Source organism: Mytilus galloprovincialis, chromosome 12 (genome assembly GCF_965363235.1).
Source record: "Mytilus galloprovincialis chromosome 12, xbMytGall1.hap1.1, whole genome shotgun sequence".
Lineage (NCBI taxonomy): Eukaryota > Metazoa > Mollusca > Bivalvia > Mytilida > Mytilidae > Mytilus > Mytilus galloprovincialis.
In genome coordinates, this window is record NC_134849.1 from 33,158,669 (window position 1) to 33,178,283 (window position 19,615).

The 19,615-nt window shown below is 32.6% G+C and overlaps 2 protein-coding genes and 1 long non-coding RNA gene across 6 annotated transcripts in view; 2 read left to right on the top strand and 1 right to left on the bottom strand.

Annotated features, from left to right (window-relative positions):
- The first annotated feature begins 200 nt into the window (after window positions 1–200).
- Window positions 201–2,799, top strand: LOC143054813 (uncharacterized). The gene is made up of 3 exons (XR_012971828.1): window positions 201–522; window positions 2,011–2,098; window positions 2,737–2,799. It is a non-coding gene; the product is annotated as an uncharacterized LOC143054813 (long non-coding RNA).
- A 5,154-nt stretch (window positions 2,800–7,953) lies between these two features.
- LOC143055597 (uncharacterized) overlaps window positions 7,954–19,615 on the top strand; it is a 445,604-nt gene continuing 433,942 nt past the window's right edge. The window contains exons 1-2 of one of the 3 annotated variants that reach the window (XR_012972099.1): window positions 7,954–8,061; window positions 10,865–14,388. Coding sequence is in view for 2 of the 3 variants with exons in the window: in XM_076228760.1 (XP_076084875.1) it covers window positions 10,904–12,718 (1,815 nt within the window). In the remaining variant the exon portion in view is untranslated. Of the gene's footprint in view, window positions 8,062–10,864; window positions 15,000–19,615 lie in introns of those variants that run through there. The other 2 variants (XM_076228760.1, XM_076228761.1) reach the window with 2 other exon arrangements.
- LOC143055577 (elongation factor 1-delta-like) overlaps window positions 16,937–19,615 on the bottom strand; it is a 28,865-nt gene continuing 26,186 nt past the window's right edge. For both annotated transcript variants that reach the window (XM_076228730.1, XM_076228729.1), the window contains 2 exons: window positions 18,747–18,862; window positions 16,937–17,050 (listed from right to left, as the gene is read on the bottom strand). In XM_076228730.1, the coding sequence (XP_076084845.1) occupies window positions 17,012–17,050; window positions 18,747–18,862 (155 nt within the window). In that variant the 3' untranslated portion in view covers window positions 16,937–17,011. The remainder of the gene's footprint in view (window positions 17,051–18,746; window positions 18,863–19,615) is intronic.

Consider the following 19,615-nt stretch of genomic DNA (forward strand, 5'->3'; position numbering starts at 1 on the left):
AAATTTTCTTATGGTCATTCATCATCATTATGACAATGTTCCTCGGTCAACTCTTCACCTACGTGCTATTCAAGTCGGTTACACAACACGAGAACCTAGTTGTCATGAAATACCCGAAGGTAAAAACTGTTTGCCTTATTCTAAACCATTGACGTTTAGCGAGTGTCGTAACAACTAGTTGTAGTATAAAAACCGAATACGGGTACAAATCCGACAATCTCCCAGTCAGAAAGGTCTAAGTTGTAAATAGGGGATTCACATTCATTTCCAACATGAAACAACTGTTGCTTCTAGTTCTTCCGTGTATTGTTGCAATAGTTTTGGTGAATGCACAAACAGGTATCGGTGGTGCCGGTGGTGTAGGTGGTACAAGTGGCGGTGGTATTGGTGGATTTGGTGGCTATCCAAGGAATGCTGTTTATTATCCGTATCCCGTACAGAGCAGAACTAGACCTAGCATTATCGGACCACTATTGCAAGAAATCCAGGCAGAAAACAACAGAGCAATGATTGCTAATCTTTGTAAGTCACTTTTATTTATCTTTATTCAAGTTATGTTAATTCTGTGAAACAATGTAAATTTTGTGTTAATACACGAATGTTTGTAAGTCAATTTTATTTATCTTTTTTTCAAGTTATGTTAATTCTGTGAAACAATGTAAATTTTGTATTAATATACGAAACCAAGTATTATTACCGAATGAGTATAAGTCGAACTCGAAGGACACTAATCATTTAGAGCTAATTTCCTAATGTTTGTAGACTAAGACTTTGGCTTGCTTGCCTTGGTCGTATAAATGTTTGCTCAAGCATTGTAATTAAGATTGACACCTGAAACAATATAGATGAGCATAGTTAAACCTGTATATATTAAATTTAAATTTGAAAAGACGTCATCTTAATTACAATTGTAGAATATTAAAAAAAAAACAAGCAAGCAAATCAAAGTGTTGCTTTACATGTAATTTGAAATCAGCTCTAATAACTTGACAATTTAAGAGCTGTTTGTTTTAAAACATATTATTCAACATATAATTTTGTTAATAAAATTCTGCTTTTCTGTAATTTAAAGCTGAACTATAAAAGTGTTGATAGTGCGCATAATTTTAGAATGAATAACCTAAGCTTTTCATACAAAATGTAGTACGGTCAACGTTTTATAATAACAAAAAGAGGCATTTAATTCTTTAATAAATACAAATAAGTATTCGGTAACTAGGCTATCAATACAAGAGGGTCTTCATTTCTCCTTTTTTTTAATATTTAGGCTATTTTCTCTATTCTTTCATGCTTTGTTTTCTTTCTTTTTTGGAATCCAATTATCCTCTTTTTAGGCCAATTTTTCCATTTTTCTCTTTCTCTCTCTCTTGTTTGCTCGCTTTTCTCTCTTTGTGTGCTCGCTCAGTTTCTCGTTTGTGAGCTCCTTTTATATTATAGTTTGTAAAGCTTATTATGACCCTTGTGCTTGATATACTAGATTTGTTTACACCTCATGAGATAAAAAAGATTTATGATATACGGCAATACAACAGCTACCAAGTATCCCGATCCGAAACAATCGTTACTACTCGATCGGATTCTCGTTACGTCAACAATAGTGAGAATGGCCGAGTAGTTACGATTCAATCCGAAACCGCTGAGGAGTCCGAACACTGAAACGTTTGTGACGGTTGGAAATTAAAATTCGGATCCAACTTGCAATTTTGATTTTTACTTGATATTGGAAACATACCGGGTGCCTCTAGTGTCGAATGTACATGCAGCTTATATTTCAACCTTTGTTTGGGTTTTATTATTTTTTCTTTCTTGATGTTTTACCTTTTGTTTAGGTTTTGGCTGTATTCAATCAGTCAATAAATCAATCGATTCATCAATTAATTATTTAATTGTATTTTAATCACTTCAATTAATTGGTTAATCAATTGTATTTTAATCACATCAATTAATTAGTTAATGAATTGTATTGTAATCAATCAATCGTACATCAATCAATTCTATATTATATTGCAGTTGCTTGGGGCTTGCTCTTAGCAGTAATGAATAACTTAACAGGAATTATCAGTTAAAGAAAATTTGACGAAAATTAATGTGTTTAAAGGTAAGCTCAATTAATTACAGAATACTGTATTTGCACTTTGCCATACATATGTGAAAAAATATCATGTACACATGGACATACACATGTGGATTATTTAATGTACATGTACACTTGGTCATAAATAGATGCAATGATATTTTTAGTACACTTGGTTATAAAAGTGTTGGATACTTGATATTCTTTGCGAAAAAAAATCTGGTTGAAAGGAAACTGCGAGAGAAACAAAGCATTGATATCTATAGTAATGTTTTTTTCAGTAGAAAGGTGAATTTAATATTAATGACGTTACGATGATATAAATCTTAAAATTTGATATGGAGGAACTATTGAAAATCTAGCGTTGCTGTGATAACGTTTATAAAACATTTGCGTATCAGGATAACGAAGAAGCATAGTGTTACAATCAAATACAATTCAATGGATTGTTTTCTCTTTAACATAACAGTAGTGTAGTATCACTATTCAATACACTTTATAAGCTGTAAAATAGATGAAGACTGTAAATTATTTTCTACTTCAATTATCATTTACTATTTATATCAATAGTTATTCTAAACATAAAAGAAAATTTTAAATATTTGTAAATACATATTGTTAATGTTATTGCACAATTCAAATGTGTTTTTGTTTACTTTCAGGGGGTATTTGGCGACCAGACATCATGTGTTGACAATTTATAATAAATTAGTTACTATATTGTGCGTTTTTCTTTCTCATTTTGTTTAGATACCACCGTTAAACACTATCATCTACACATTTATCATACAGAGGTCATGTATAGGTATCTGGTCTTTTTTTAACAATCAAAGTTCTTGTGTCGATGAAAATATTCGATCATTTAGAGTATTTAAAATACTAGTCTATCAAATCGTAGAAAAAAAGGTTCAAACCACCATTTTGTTCTTTAAATGTTCTATACCAAGTCAGGAATATGACAGTCTGTTCTATATGTATGCTTGCGTATTTTGTTGTTGCACTTCAGTGTTTCTGTTGTTCCGTTGTTTCCCTCTTACAGTTGATGTGTTTCCCTGGATTTTAGTTTGTAACGCAGATTTGTTTTCGGTCAATCGCGATTTATGACTTTTGAACAGCGGTATACTACTGGTGTCGTTCTTTATCTATATAGGTCCTCAATATGGCTTCTAACTGATCGGAACAAAACCATTAATCGAATTTTACGAAAGTTTTCTTTACCACAAGAAATCTTTTCTGTAAAAATATTAATAGTTAAAAAGGATGGTCTGTATAATAGGATTGGGCCTTCATATCTATATTGCGTATTTGTATGCCATTTTAGTCGTAACTTGGACATAAGCTACGTCAGGATTAAGAAGTATCCGATGAATTTTTGTTTGTTTGTAAATTGTATTTTTTCTGTATTTCACTGAAAAATTTACTTAGTCAGCACTACATTTTTACCTAGACCGTAGTAATAGCTGGCGACACATAGGGATCCGCGGAATAACTCTTTACACACATTTTATTATTTTTTAATTTCGACTCCATTGTGTATTCTTAATGACCCCTTTAATACCTATTGCTCTTTGGCGTCTTCCACCTCTGTCAGTTTTGATCGCTCATATTCCACTGTGAATCCACGTTGTAGTCTCACATTATCTTGGGGTATAGGTTATAGATCATGTAGATGGTTAAAACGCAATAATATTATTGATGTGGTAGTTATTTGAAGGGTTAAATATTCTACTTATCGTTTTTTGATTTCAGATAAAAGGTACAAATGTTGAAATTGGTAAACAATCATCATTTAGGGACAAATTCTCCTGTTTGATGATTTTGGTAGATGAGGAAAGAGGGTAGATCTTGCCTTTTTTAAGCAGTTTTTAGTCAAATTTCCTCTTTATAGTTTTCTATAGATATTAGAAGATGTGGTATGAGTGCCAATGAGACAACCCTCCATCCATATTTCTATAAGATACTTTTTTTGCATTCCCCCCTTGTGTTATATTTTTAACCATTAAAGCTATGTCGGTTGGTTGGCAGGAACAAACACATAACATTATACTAGATGCCTTTCAGTTAATTTTAGTTTATTTAGTTTAACCAAATTAAGCATTTTCAGATCAGCTAAAAAAAAGGAACACAAAAACAGGTTCACGTCTTCAATAATTTTACAGCTTGTATACAGTTTGGAGGATCTCGGTTTAAAAGTTGATTACACAAAATTGGTTCAAATGTTTCACAGCAAGACCAGTCAACTGGCCGACTGTCTTTACTATTATATAAAATATATAGTGTAGTTTTCAATGAGACAAATTAAAAAAGATGAATGTCATAAATCGTTATCAAAGGTACCAGGCTTATAATTTAAGACGCCAGACGTGCGTTTCGTCTTCATAAGACTAGTCAGTGACGCTCTGATCAAAATAGTTAGAAAGCCAAAACAAGTAAAAACCGCCAAAATCAAAAACTATATTAATAAACGAAACAAATGGGGAAAAAATGATAGTTAAAACTATCATACATTTCACTAAATTATATATCGAGTGCTCAATGGAATAGTTCTGCCTTGATTAATTTCAATTTGCAACTTTCATTTCACATGACCCCATCAGGGGTATATAGATAGTAATAACAACAATTATATCTATACAAATCAAGTAATGAAAGAAATGACATGGTAACATTTGCAATGGTATAAAGAACATGTTTTATGAAAAAAATAGAATGACTAAAATACCGAACTCCGAGGAAAATTCCCATATGAAAATGACAAAATAACATTATATTGACAACTATGTGTGAACAACAGAAAATTGACAGATAAATTTGTAAAAATGTCCAAAATAGGACTACAACGCAGTCAGCATTGTGCTATAATCTCAATCACTATAAAAACAAACAAAAATGAATTTGCAATGGAAGTCAAATCTGACTCTTAGGTTGATACCTAGCACATTAATTTTGTTTAAAGTCCATTTATCTCACAACATATATATATATATATATATATATATATATATATATATATATATATATATATATATATATAAATGAACTGTTTGCATGATTATATCCTAGTAAATGTTTTACAAACATTTTGATTATATACGACCTTGTAAAGTATGTAAAGATAAGTGTTGTAGTTTATATCTGCGTGAACTAGGACCTAATATAATATTTATATCAAGGCCCAGCAATGAATAAAATACTTTATCAACTTGATTGATTTTGTATAAGTATTTAGTAATCTGAACCCGTACGATTCAGTTGTTATATTCTACTTCTCTACCGTGTCTACGACAGCTACATCTACAGTAAATGCTAGAGAGTTCGGGTTATAATGTGATCTTGAATATTTAAACGTATAGGTATTGAAATTAAGCACACACATATACATACATAGATTTGTTGGTTTGGCTTATGTTTACCTTTATAATGTAGGTAAATCAAGCAAAGTTCCACGAACTATATAATTTTTTTTCATATTTAACACTTGATGAATACCGCTGATGATCGACTACAATTCCTCGAAAGCATCCTCAGCTAAGTAGTGAGGACAAACATTTCATATATTCGTCGCCGATAATCTAAGAAACTTATCTAAAGGATAATAAGGTTTATTCAATTTTCATCAGGTAAAATTGACTTTAGATGAATTGGACTTTTCTTTTAAGGTCTTAATTGTTCACATAGATCTTCAAGGAATCAAGTTTTCATATATATGTTGATTTCGATTAAATTCACGAAGTGTTATTTTCAGTTTTATCGTGATGTATAGAGTCTAACTACACAAAATAAATGAATGACACAGATAAATGAAAACAAATAAAACAAGACGTTATGAATTTCATGCATCTGATGCGGTTTTCTGGATTTACCTTCATCAGGTACTTCCAAAGTTGAATATTTGAAAGCTAAGGATGTATAAGAACCAAACCAGTTGAATACAATATGAACAAAAAGGACATAAAATATCCAAACTGAAATCCATCAAACGTCAACTTTGCCTCAGGGAGTTGAAACATTGGTTTCTTTATAATTTCAACAAACACAAAAGGACCAATTTGGAAAGGTTTTTTACAAATCATATCAATAAAATTGAGAATGGAAATGGGGAATGTGTCAAAGCGACAACAACCCGACCATAGAGCAGACAACAGTCGAAGGCTACACATTGGTCTTCAATGTAGCCAGAAACTCCCGCACCCGAAGGTGTCCTTCAGCTGGCTCCTAAAGAAAATATGTACTGTGGATTCATTATTATTCGTTGGATACCAATTTTCGTGGATTTCATGGGAACAAGTGAACCACGAAATTAAATGTTCAACGAATACCAAATTTTCCATAGGCCTGTATGCATACTTCGGCAAAACAACGAAATTAAATATCCACGAACACGTAAGTTTTCCTCAATTCACGAAAATTGGTACCTACGAAATAAATGAATTCACAGTATACTAGTTCAGTGATAATGGACGTCATACTTAACTCCGAATTATACACAAGAAACTAAAATTGCGTCGGGGTTAAACATGTTTTTTTTTTTTTTAGATCTCAACCCTCACCCTATACCTCTAGCCAATGTAGAAAAAACAAACGCACAACAATACGCACAGTAAAACTCAGTTTAAGAGAAGTCCGAGACCGATAACAGAATATGAAACAAAAGAAAATAAACAAAATGACAATAATACATAAATAACAACAGACTACTAGCAGTTACTGACAGCATCGACGTACCGATCATGACTACTGTGGTGGTGATAACCTCGGTACTCATGGTACTAGTGTTGTGAAAAATGAAAACAACACTTTATCAATTTCATGTGTTTAAAGCAAAACGTTTCTTCTTTTTCACAGAAAATAATACTTGGTAAATTTTATGTATTTACATTTGAAGCGCTTTTCTTGATATACCTTTATCAGATATGCTGAAAGCCAAATATTTGAAAGACGATGATTTATTAGTACCGACACTAGTGAAAACCTATAATATATGACAAAAAAAATTAAAATGATAGCTAAATTTAGTGAAATCCGTCTAAGGTCAACTACAAGTAAACTTAAGGAAGTTTGAACCGTAGTTATTTCTTAATAAAATGTAGTACCGGTAGTTTATGAATATATAACGGATAATTTAGAAACAGACCCAATATTAAAGAAATATATGAATACAACATAACGTAAATTTCACCAGTCCGTAGCGCGTTTCTTGAATAAACTACACCAGGAACGCTCAATGGCAATGTATACACGACAACAACATATTGAATAATTTCATGCGTCCAAAGCTCTTTTCTGGATTTACATTGATCAGAAACGCTCAAATAAGATGATTTGATAGCAGGGGATGTATAAAATCCGAAACAGTTGGAAATATGTATGACCAAAAAATAAATACCTAAAATATAGCAAAATCCATCTTAGTTCAATTTTATCTAAGTGTGTTGAAACCTTGGTTTATTTCTAATTTAAAATAAAAACAAACAATTTTAGGAAGGTTAGTTTTGAATCAGTACCGAAATTGCACCTACACTAGTATTTGATTAAAAGAGACTTAAAAACAAGTGACATGATTAGTTGGAATAACTAATTGCTGTGGATTTAGTAGGTGCAATGAAAAACTGTGGTATCCTTCTATTCAAGTCTTGATCAGAGTATATACTGTTGCATGATACTTTTAGGATACTTTTAGGTTTATCAGGACCGCCCGTACCGTGGTTCCGTAAATGTTTTTTTTTAACAACAAACAGATGCAGTAGACGCACGAATACGTCAAAGTTATAGAAAAACTTAAAGTTTGACGTCACTTGATAATATATACTTCAGATGAAATCAATCATATCAGGTGCAGTATTTAACATTCCGAGGTAGACCCACTACATTTAAATATCCGATCGATATTCTATACTTATGATTTAGTATGCAGTCACCCGGAAGTCTACCTGGTAGACCTTTGTAGGTAATACACATTTAATACACATTCAAAAACCGTTATACAGGTATGGGACATTTTATATATATATATATTTTAGAAACATAAGCTATCTTTTCAAATTATGAAATTCTTTCTGTTAGAATAGTTATCAAAGGTGGCAGGACTAAATTTAATACGCCAGACGCGCATTTCGTCTACATAAGACTCATCAGTGACGCTCAGATCATAATAGTCATAAAGCTAAACAAGTAAAAAGTTGAAGAGCATTGAGGACCCAAAATTTCAAAAATGAAGACGTAATGTAATGTATGTAATGTTTTATTTAACTTTTGAAGAAAGACACATGAAATTATCAATAAATACAGGTATAAATAATCAGTTAAAAACGACTTCCGTTTTATTTAAAAATCAACAAAACACCTTTTTCAACATTCTATACATGTTCAAACAGCATACACCTATAAGATACTTGTCATAATATTACTTTTTATAACGCTACTGGAATTAACGATTGTCTTCTAATAAAGATGACAATAGGGTATATAAAATGACACTCATGCATTAAATGCCAAAAAATAACGGACAACATCATATTGGGAAAAGAGCAAACCGAAAAAAAAACTGATCAACATTCTACAATACATTACAAGGAAAAGCGTATACTAAACTTTATGTCACGTATGACTATATATATCAAATGCTACTGTCATATATACGAATTATTTGCTACTCGATCAATTATTAACCTGTGATATCTAAATTTATCATATGTTTAGTAGTAAATACAGTAGTTTTGCATATGTGATAAATAGCCTGCTGTTTAGTCCATATCGCGCAACTTTGATGCGCACCCTTTATCGCATACCCTTTATCACACCCCTACTTTTTTTTTTTCTTTTTTTTTTTACATAAAGTCAGTTTTGGTTTCTTTTTTGCTTAAGAAAAATTTTCCTCAAAATAGGTAAATTTTTTGAATGGTATGTGACGTCACGAACGTCGAGTTTTCATATTGTATGTGACGTCACGAACGTCAAGTTTTCATATTGTTTTTGCACACTAAATGCAACTATGAAAAATACAAAACACACAAATTAATACAATAATAAACAAAATATTTTTAAAACAACAGCACGCAAATTGTAAGGTAACCCAGGTACTTCGGATAAGTAAATGAGCAGTTCTTTTAAGGCCTTTGAAACAAGACAAAAGTAGAACTGAAGGTAACCCAGTGCTATGGATCAGAAAACAGTTCATATAATATAATACTCTTCTGTTGAAATATATGATAAAGTGTATAATACATGGCAAAATCCGTATCACATGCCGTATCACCCTCGACCAATATCATCCCTCGGGCCTAAAGGCCCTTGGGCTGATATTGATGTCTCGGGATGATACGACATGTGATACGGATTTTGCCATGTATTATTCTCTATATATACACGGCCATGTACGTAAAAATACTTGAGATAACATTGATTCCAACTATCTATGCTGATATCGAAACTCTAATTTTTTTGTCCAGATAATTTGACGGGAACTAGGGCCTTTTCATCAGTTTTGTTCATTCGTGTTAAAACATGATCAACATTATGTCAACGTCAATATGTACACTATGTCCATTAAACGTGGTTTAGGTTTGAACACGGATTAAGCTTGTTGCGATCAACAACTTTGTGTGTCAGGAGAAAGCAAAATAACAGACATAACAATAAACAAATGATGCGCTATTGCAACAATCGAGTATATTTTCATGTGTCAAATCTATCCCCAATATGAATATGGTTCCTACAAATTACTGAAAATTAAATATAAACAAAGTGCATGGACATTATGTTTGTCCTATTCAGAGAATGATATTCTCTGAACTTTGTTAGTCCAGCAGTAAAAAAAGTCCTTAAATTTGTTTAACCAATTAGGTGGTGCATGATGTAAGCTAGCAAGTGGGCTCATATAATGTTGCGCCAAAATCAAGACTAACCGTAGAATAAATTATGTGTGTAATGTCACAAATATTGATAAAATAATAATATTAAATATATATTTTTTTTAGAAAATCAATAATCTGCCTCATTATTAATCGGTTATGACGTACAAGATCTTGGCATATATGCGATCTTTTAACAACAAGACTACATTTAAATTAGTACATGTAACAAATAACAATGGTTAAATTAACCCTTATCTTGTTTGATCTGTATGAAGTAAAATATTTAATTCAGTATAATACATTTAGAGATATATATCTATTAAAATCTGATGTTATCATTTCAACAGCATTAGAGGAACTTCATTCAATAATTCATATATTAGACTATTATAGAATTGGCACAATTTAAGCATGTCATGATAAAGTTGACTTTCTAACTAGTTTTATCATTATGAAAAGTTCTTCTAGTTCAACATGTACTACATGAATAAAATACTTAGTACGAAGATCATCAAACTGTATGAAAAATAATTTACTGTAAAATTTGCATTTTATGTCTTGATATCAGTGGCGGATCGAGGGGGAGGGTTCCGGGGGTCGAAACCCCCCTTTTTTTGGACGATCAATGCATTTGAATGAGGAAATAAAGTTGGAACCCCCCCCCCCCATTGTCCTAGGTTGGGAACCCCCCTTTTTAAAAATGGATGGATCCGTCCCCCTGGATATGAGCATAAAAACTTGGATATTTAAAACATATCAATGAAAAATAGTAAATTAAGTATGATTATTATGTAATATATGTATTTGTGTCGTTCTATAGCTTCTTCCCCCTGTATTGCCTTTTTGTGTTTGAATTTATTTTGATTATCAAGACAATTTTCTTTTAAATTCATAATTGTCTCTTTTAACATTTTTGGTTTTTAATTTTTTTATTTAGGATTATGAAAACCATAGTTTTCAAACAAAAACTGCAGCAATGAGCTGTGAAGAAAATCAAAAGAGTTCAAGCAAAAGTCAAGTAAAAGGAGGAATTCTAAAGAATTCAAGGAAAGGTCAAGAGGAAGAAAACACAGCTCAAGTACCTGTTCCGACTCACAAAGCCTGTGACCTGTGCGAAGGTGCTTCGTACGAATGGAAGTGTATTGAATGTAACCAGTTCGTATGCACAAGATGTAAAGCTATTCATAAAAAACAAACTGCTACAAGGAAACATCAGGTCGTCGATGTTACAGATGTTGGCTCTGATCCTGAGGCTAGTTCATCATGCGATACACATAAATCTGAGCCGTTCACCTTATATTGTAAAGACTGTACAGTGCTCGTGTGCACTAGATGTATAACTACTACACATGAGAGTCATAGATTCTGTGAAATAGAAAAAGTAGCAGGCAAAACGAAGAAACGACTGGAAGAATACGTCGAAAGCTTGAGAGAAAGTCTAAGAAAATCTAATGAAGTTGCAGACAGGTTTCACAGAGATAAAAAGAAAGCTTTGAAAACTTACGATTCTGTCATAAAGTCCGTTAACGAAAATATAAAAAAAATCATCGAGGATCTAGAAAAGGGTAGAGAGGGCCTGACACAAATTATCGAAAATGCTAAAAGCGAGGCGTCACAAGGGGTTAAGCAGTGCGAAAAAGAATACGAAGATAGAAAGAATAAAATATGTAGACTGATTAATGCAAGTGAGTTGGCATTACAATCGAACGATAATATTCGAATTGTACAGCACCAGTCATCAGTAGAGGACCTTATAGATGTATTGCCACCAGAAGTTGAAAATATAGAAATTAATGTTCCAAAATTTGTACCCGTTTACGATACTTTTCCCTTAAAACCAGAAGACATTATAGGAAAAGTGCATATTGATGCAAGCAGAGAGAAAAATAGGCATCCACCATTGAGAAAGAAGGATTCGATTCTAAGTCGGATAAGTCTTGACACTGATGTTGGACCACTCATGACTACTTCGATTAGACATTCATTTCGAGTTCAATCACTTAGCGATCGAAGTGTAGGATGTCTTGCCGTCGTCAGTGATAATGAGGCATGGGTTGCATGTCCGTATGATCAGAATGTTTGCTTAGTGCGCAGGAACGGAAGTCTGACAAAAGAAGTGCCTACTGATTTCAATATTTCCGATATTGCTATTTTCAAATCAGGTGACCTACTGTTATCTTCGGCTGAGAGCCGAAGCTTAAAACTGCTTTGTAAAGATGAAATTGGATTTCGAGATTTTATGGACACGTTCCCTTCCGAACCACATGGTGTCAGTGTCGCGGAAAATGGCGAGATTCTAGTGTGTCTTACGGATGGAGATTTTGGTCATGTGACAAGACTTTCAGAGACTGGAAAAATCAAGCAAGAGTATGATACCTATGTGGTTAAAGAACAGTGCTACCTTCTGAGGAAACCCGTCCGTTGCGTGGAAACGTTAAATGGAGATATGTGGATTTTAGACGAAGCTGCAAAGAAAATCGTTGTCCTGAACAGCGAAGGGAATTTTAGATTTTTATGGGACGGTCCAAAGAACGAAAATGGTAAAATACGCATCGAACCAAGTGGCCTTGATTGTGATGATAATGGTAATATTTTGGTAACAGATTATGACAACGATAAAATATATCTCATTAATGCAGACACTTCCGAGACGGAAACTTTGCAAATCGAAGTGAAGAAAGAACCCATTAGAGATCCATATGGGATTGCCATACATGCAGACAAGTTTGTATGGGTCGGCTGCGATGACGGAGTGGTTCACGTTATGAGATACCAGCGACAAATGCCGTGAAAATTAGTTAATCACATTTGCTGTTAATGTATTAATTTTTAGACAAATACCCAGTATTTCACCGTTTGAACAAAACTTACTATCTTATCATTAGAACAATGTATTGAACGTCTGTTTATACAGATTTACAAACGAAGACATATTCTGGTAACCGCTATAGTTAATGCTGCCGCATACTACGTCACGCATCGTGGGTCGAGTCTGAATTTCTGTTAGGATGTATATTCATTTAGTGTATATAAATGAATGAGCTTAAATAATTGCATAAATTAAATATCGGAAAACTGATTTCGCTAACCCACATTATCGATCTGCCGAGGTGTATCGAAATGGTATAATAGTATACATTTATTTTTAGAACAGTGGACATCAAGTTTTATCGTTAAACCAATGCAATGGACTTCTGTTGCTACATATCACGTATCTGTGACATCTAGTTAACGTATGTGGAACCACATACCACGCACCGAGCGTCGAGCATGTATTTCTGTTTAAAGGAATATTCATTGATTATGAAATGATTATAAAAGCGAGCGATACCACATTTATAGCAGACCGGTTGGTGATACAAAGCGACTATTTATTTTTGAAATAAAAAATATAATGTGAATGTTAATAAGGATAACAATATAAAACAGTTCCAATTCTATTTATTGTACAGGATGGGCATTTCAGAGAATTATGTTTTAATGCAGTGTGAAAAAATTATCATCATTTTATAAAATTCTGTGCCGTTTTCAATATATGCCATTATAATCGGTTAAAATTTGAGAAGTGTAAATGACGAATCTTACATCGATGAAGTATGAACAACACTGCACGAGACAAAGAAAAAATTAAAAGACAAACTAGTCCGTACAAGTTTTATTATTATTTAATTCGTGAAGTCAAAGTATTAATCCTTGCAATTTTTAAATTGCTAGCTGTTCAAAAACATTTGTATTCGATTTTGAGCATCGGTTTACTACTGTTGTCTGTATTTGCTACATATTTATGTACATTAGTACATTTATTGAATTTATCATCAAAGATGCATGAAGAAATGAATTTATAAATCAGAAGACGTGGTATGATTGCCTAAGATACATTGAACTATCAATTTTTAAAAAGACAAAAGGGCAAAATACAATGTACAATTACAGTTCACTGAACCAAAACCTTAAGCAAAAACAAAATCATACAGTAAGATATAAAAGGCAAAGTTTTGACGTAGTATTTAACAGTTTGAACGAGACATCAAACTGATACAAGCTAAAACATTTCAAACCCCAATTTCATTAGACGACCATTGTAATACAGGATCCTGATGTTGGCAAGGCATATGTAACGTGTGTCCACCCCATTTATTAACCTAGTATATCGGTGTAACGTGATAAAAAAAAAAAACCGTTGTGTTCAGTTGAAAAGGTTTCGAGTCATTAGATAGTTACTTTCAACAAAATTATATTGATTTAACATGCACAATACTCGAGCAATGATTTCCGGTACTCGTATATCATTTTCTTCTTGAGCAAACGGCCGAATGATGCATCCACGAGAAGCACCTCTCATTTGAAATTAGAAATGCGATACGATTACCAATTAGACCACTATCCAGCAGAGTTCAAATGAAGTAGATGTAAGCATTTATAGTCAACCGTACGCCGTTCAACAATGAGAAACAAAATACCGTAAGTCGTACCAGGATAATGTGAAACAATTCAAACGAGACAACTAAGGCCATAATTTTTACAATACAAAAAAAAGAAAAACACCTGCAACCACGATTATAAAACCCTGGATATATGTGACGGAGAGTATGTTTAGAAATAAAAGCACAACACAGTCCTATCACTGTTGCAGATAGTCGTAGACAAAAATGAATGGGAAATGTCACCATGGGACACAGTTGCCCACATAACACTTGCACTTCAATAACGGGACACGACTGAAAAACTTTTAAAGTGATTCCACCCGAATTTGTACTCAATCCGAGTTTTGTGCATATGTGTCATAACATTTAGTTGAGGTAAACGTTATCTAAGAGAACAGAAACGAAAAAGTTTTCCATTAGTAAAGGGGCATATAAACTCTAGATCAGTAAAAGTGAAGCCACCAAAATGGAACTTAATCTGTCTTGTTCAGTAATAAGCATTGTGTATCAGTTTAATAAGAATCCGGGTCCGTTCTAGCCCAACTTATATTGGTTTTGTGTTTAATAACTTTGTAATTAAGTTTTGGCAAGTGTATTCCCACAAGTATATTTGTTGTCATTGTCTAAAAATAAAACGAGATAACGTTTTTTTTTGTGTTGAGTGAATCTTTATCATGTTTTGGTTAGTGTATTGCTATAACTTTATTTCATTCTTTAAAAATTAAATTGAGATTCTGACGTTTTTATTTGTTGTGTTGAATAAATTGTATCCATGTTTTGGTTATAAATAGTGTATTGCTATAATGTTTTTGTTTCATTGTTTCAGATCGAAGGGGCCAAGCTGTTAAAAACGGTTATCTTTTGTGTTTTTCATTTAAAATCTTCAATGTTTTACTCATACCAAGCTAAATACTTGCTGTATTTACATCAAAGCAATTTAAAACAACGATCACGATTTTCTAATTATTCAACTGGAATTTGATTTAAAATTTGGGGCCAACGTGTAGAGTGGGGCCAACGTGTAGAGTGGGAACTTGTATTGGGTGCAAATGGACCTGATACTGTTTAATAATATTTGGTGGTGCCAACCTAAAGTTGTAACACAGAAACGAAATTTCAGCGTTTTTTCCCATTCATAGAGGGGAATAAATCTAGAACGGTAAAGGTGACGCCACCAAAATTCAAACTTGATATGTGTATTGTGATCAAGTTTTATAACATTTGGTTGATGCAAACTAAAGTTAAAAAATTCAGAAATTTTTCCATTTGTAAAGGGGCATAACTCTGAAATAAACACCAACAATATTCCAATTTAATCTGTGTTTTGTCTTAATATGCATTGTGTATTAGTTTCATACTATTTGGTTGAGGCAAAGTAAAGTTAAAAGAACAGACACCAATTTTGGGACGTACGGACATATTGTTATATGACGCAACATTTTACTGTCATATAATAATATAATATAATAATAATTCTTTATTTAAAGAAGATTTAATGCTTAGACTACAGCAACGGTATAAGAAATGATGTATTTCATTTTATATTTCTTGAGCATTAATATTAAATTTAAGGCTTTTATTATCTTACCGAGCTTTCTGTCATTGTCTGTAGTAGCTACCACATTTTGACAAAGCTTTCAAAATCATGCGACTTTTTTACTTCCTTGTGAAAGTAAGTATCCTGTGTTGACCTGCACAGTGCAAGTGTTTTACTTTGATATACAACTTACGGTATAAATAGACCAAGGGGAGTTTATGTACACACACAACTGCACAACAGGTTAGGCCTGTTAACATTTTATGCCTGTACCAATGCATGCAGTCTAGATCTGTCTGTACCATTGAGTAAATTTTCATTTGGAGGAGTTCAATGGTTGTGTAATCTTTTGCGCTGTCCAGGATTTTTGTGATTCCTTTTATTGTTTATAATACATAACTGTATATTCAAAAATTATAGTTTGCATTCATTTTTCACCAGTCTTCACAAATGCATATAACTTTATAAAGGGACATGATTTGAGAACAGTACAGGTGATGCTACTAAAATCTGTGCTTGATCTGAGATTTCTGGTAAAAACTTGTGTGTGTAAGTTTAATAACATTTGGTTCAGGTAAGGGCTATTCCAGAAAAAAATGTATGGGGGGGTTGGAAGGCACATTATATATTAATAATACATGGGTGATGGGAATCAGAGCAACTTTTCACACTATAATGCACTATAATACTCAATTACAATTGTCTGGGCGGCGGGTGCTGACAAAAACTGCCTTCCAACCCCCCCATACATTTTTTTCTGGAATAGCCCTAAACTTAATCTAGAGAACAGGAAACGAAATAGTCCAGAAATTTTTCCATTTGTAAAAGGGCAAAACTATAGAACATTGTAAGTGAGGCCTCCAAAATTCAGACCTATGGTAATAAGCAAATGTGTATGAGCTTTATAACATTTAGTTGAGGCAAACTGAAGTCAAAGAACGGAAACAAATTTCCTGACATACCGGTATGTACATACAGACCAGGGAAAATGTAATGTGGACATAAATACAGCAAAAACTTGTAAATTTACAGTATTTATATGACAATATTGTATGTTGGTGATAATTTATTAAGTGTTTGTCTTAAGTCACTATTGGCACTTTTCTATTGTGTTAGTGGTGATTTAAATCTTGTTGAATGATGATACATCTACACTTTGTACCTGCAAGCAAAAAAAAAAAACCAACTAAATAAATAAAATATATATATAAAGAAACTCAATTATATCACGCAATACATTTTTATCAAATATAAATTGTTGACAAAGTATGGATATAACTGGAAAACAAACTATCATTACAGCAGATTTCATTTAAGATATTTCTACAGAACAGACTCTTAGTACTTCAAGTCTTTTAAAAAGAATATAAATCTTTACAGCAGATTTCATTGAGTGTGTATTCAAAGGTAATATCGTTGGTTAGCTTGCTTGTTAGCTGAACCGTGAAGTCATTGTTAGGTCAGGTAAACTACCCTACTTTAAGAGTAGAATAGTCCGGCAGATAACCAATCTATCTGTCTGTTGGACTAGGCTATTTCGAAAGAAGGGTAGTATACCTGACCTGATAATGAATTCACGGTTCAGCTAACAAGCAAGCTAACCAAAGATACTACCTTTGGCTACATACTCAATGAAATCTGTTGTAATACATTTTTTTGGGGCTCTCTAGCATATTTAGCATATTTTTTTTTAAAAGAAGACAAAGCATTGTATTTTAATGTTGTAATAATCTAATGCTGATGCTCAACCTTTTTATAAACGAGATTGGGTCTTTTTTTGGGTATACTATCAACTTGTAGGAGTCAATATTTGTAATTTTTATTTCAAGTCAAATATTTCTTGCTTAACCCTTATTGACTTGTTGCTGTCATAATTTGTCTTAAACTAAAGGGAGTCAAAGAAGATTTAGACTTATTTATGCCTGAGCTCTGACTGTAAACAGTTCAGACATCAGTGAATAAATATTATTAAGCTAAAGTATGCATTGCCTTTTAAAACGAACTGTATTAAAACAAGTATATTGGTCATAGTTACCTTATTGGAGATTTTTTTTTTTGCTTATTGGAAAAGACTTTTTTTGAAACTTATTGGAGAAGACTTTTTTAATTTAAAAGTTAACAGGCATCAAATAGGGCTGACAATATACTGGTGAACTTTTGACAGATGATCAACTACTTTATTTTACTTTTCTATTTCTTCTCTTTATGTTTGTATATACCATGTATATATCCACAACTTAACAAGAATAAGCACATCTTCTGTATTGACAGTCTTTTTCTTGTATAAAATAATGTAGTTAATTTTTTACTCTTTATAAGCCCTCATTATTTTTCAGTAGATCCCTCCTTCTTTAAGATATTTCTACAGAACAGACTCTTAGTACTTCAAGTCTTTTAAAAAAAATATAAAATCTTTAAACTTTTAAATAAGGGCTATTCCAGAAAAAAATGTATGGGGGGGGGGGGGGGGGGGTTGGAAGGCAGTTTTTGTCAGCACCGGCCACCCAGACAATTGTAATTTAGAATTATAGTGCATTATAGTGTGAAAAGTTGCTCTGATACCCATCACCCATGTATTATTAACACAATGTGCCTTCCAACCCCCCATACATTTTTTTCTGGAATAGCCCTAATTGATTATTGGTGTTTCATGCCATTTTTAGTGCTATTGCTTAATTCATGGCATCCAGTTAGTATTGGTAGAAATCACAGTACCTAGACAGAACTTCCCAACAAATTGCAGGAAAAAACTGGCAATACTGCTTAATAAAGATTGGAGCCAAAAGCAGTGCTAGGTGCAGGGTTCAAACTCACAACCCCAGTGTTGACAGGCTAGTGAATACACACATATAACTTACAAAATCTTCAAAATGTGTTATTGCATCTTCTAAATCATCTGTTCCCACTTTGTCATCTTCTACTACACACATAATCTGTAACTTTTTAATTCCATAACCAACAGGTACCAGTTTTGCTAGAATATAAGAATAAATAAGGATTATCATCTTGTACTACAAAAAATCTGTACCTTTTTGTATACCTCAACAAACAGGTACCAGTTTTTCTAGAACATAAAAATAAATAATGATTATCGTCACATATAAAATATAACTTTTTTATACAGTTGGGTGCAGACCAAGCATTACATAAAGTAAACGCAAGTTAACGCCACGTGCACATATTTCGTTAGTTAACTTCAAATCTCCCGTTTACTAGTAAACGCACGTTTACTATAATTACGTTAACGTGGTCGAAATGGAAATTTCTAATGTCTACCCTAGTAAACGGGCGTTTACTATGTGTCCGTTTAGTCAGTAGTAAACGGGCGTTTACTTCAGAATTCTTCAAATTTATTTTTACGTGCACTTAAAAGTAAACGGGCGTTTAGTACAGATTTTACAAGTGTATTATTACGTGCACTTGAAAGTAAATGCACGTTTACTTTTCGCGTTAACTGATTGGGTAAATTTAGAAATAAACTTCAAGTTCATTTGCACATTTATTTTATAAAAGCGACCTTTAGTCTTTATATTTCACGTATATGTGTTTCAAACCAGAACAATTCAAAAACTCTTTTAATTCGAAATATTAAATTACACAAAATCACTTTCATAAAGTCCATTAACTTTACTGATTGGCAGATTTTCTATATTTTCCTTTCAAAAGTTACATGTGCAAATATCGATACGGAAAGAAAGGTTATCCGAGACATCGGGAGAATATTTTT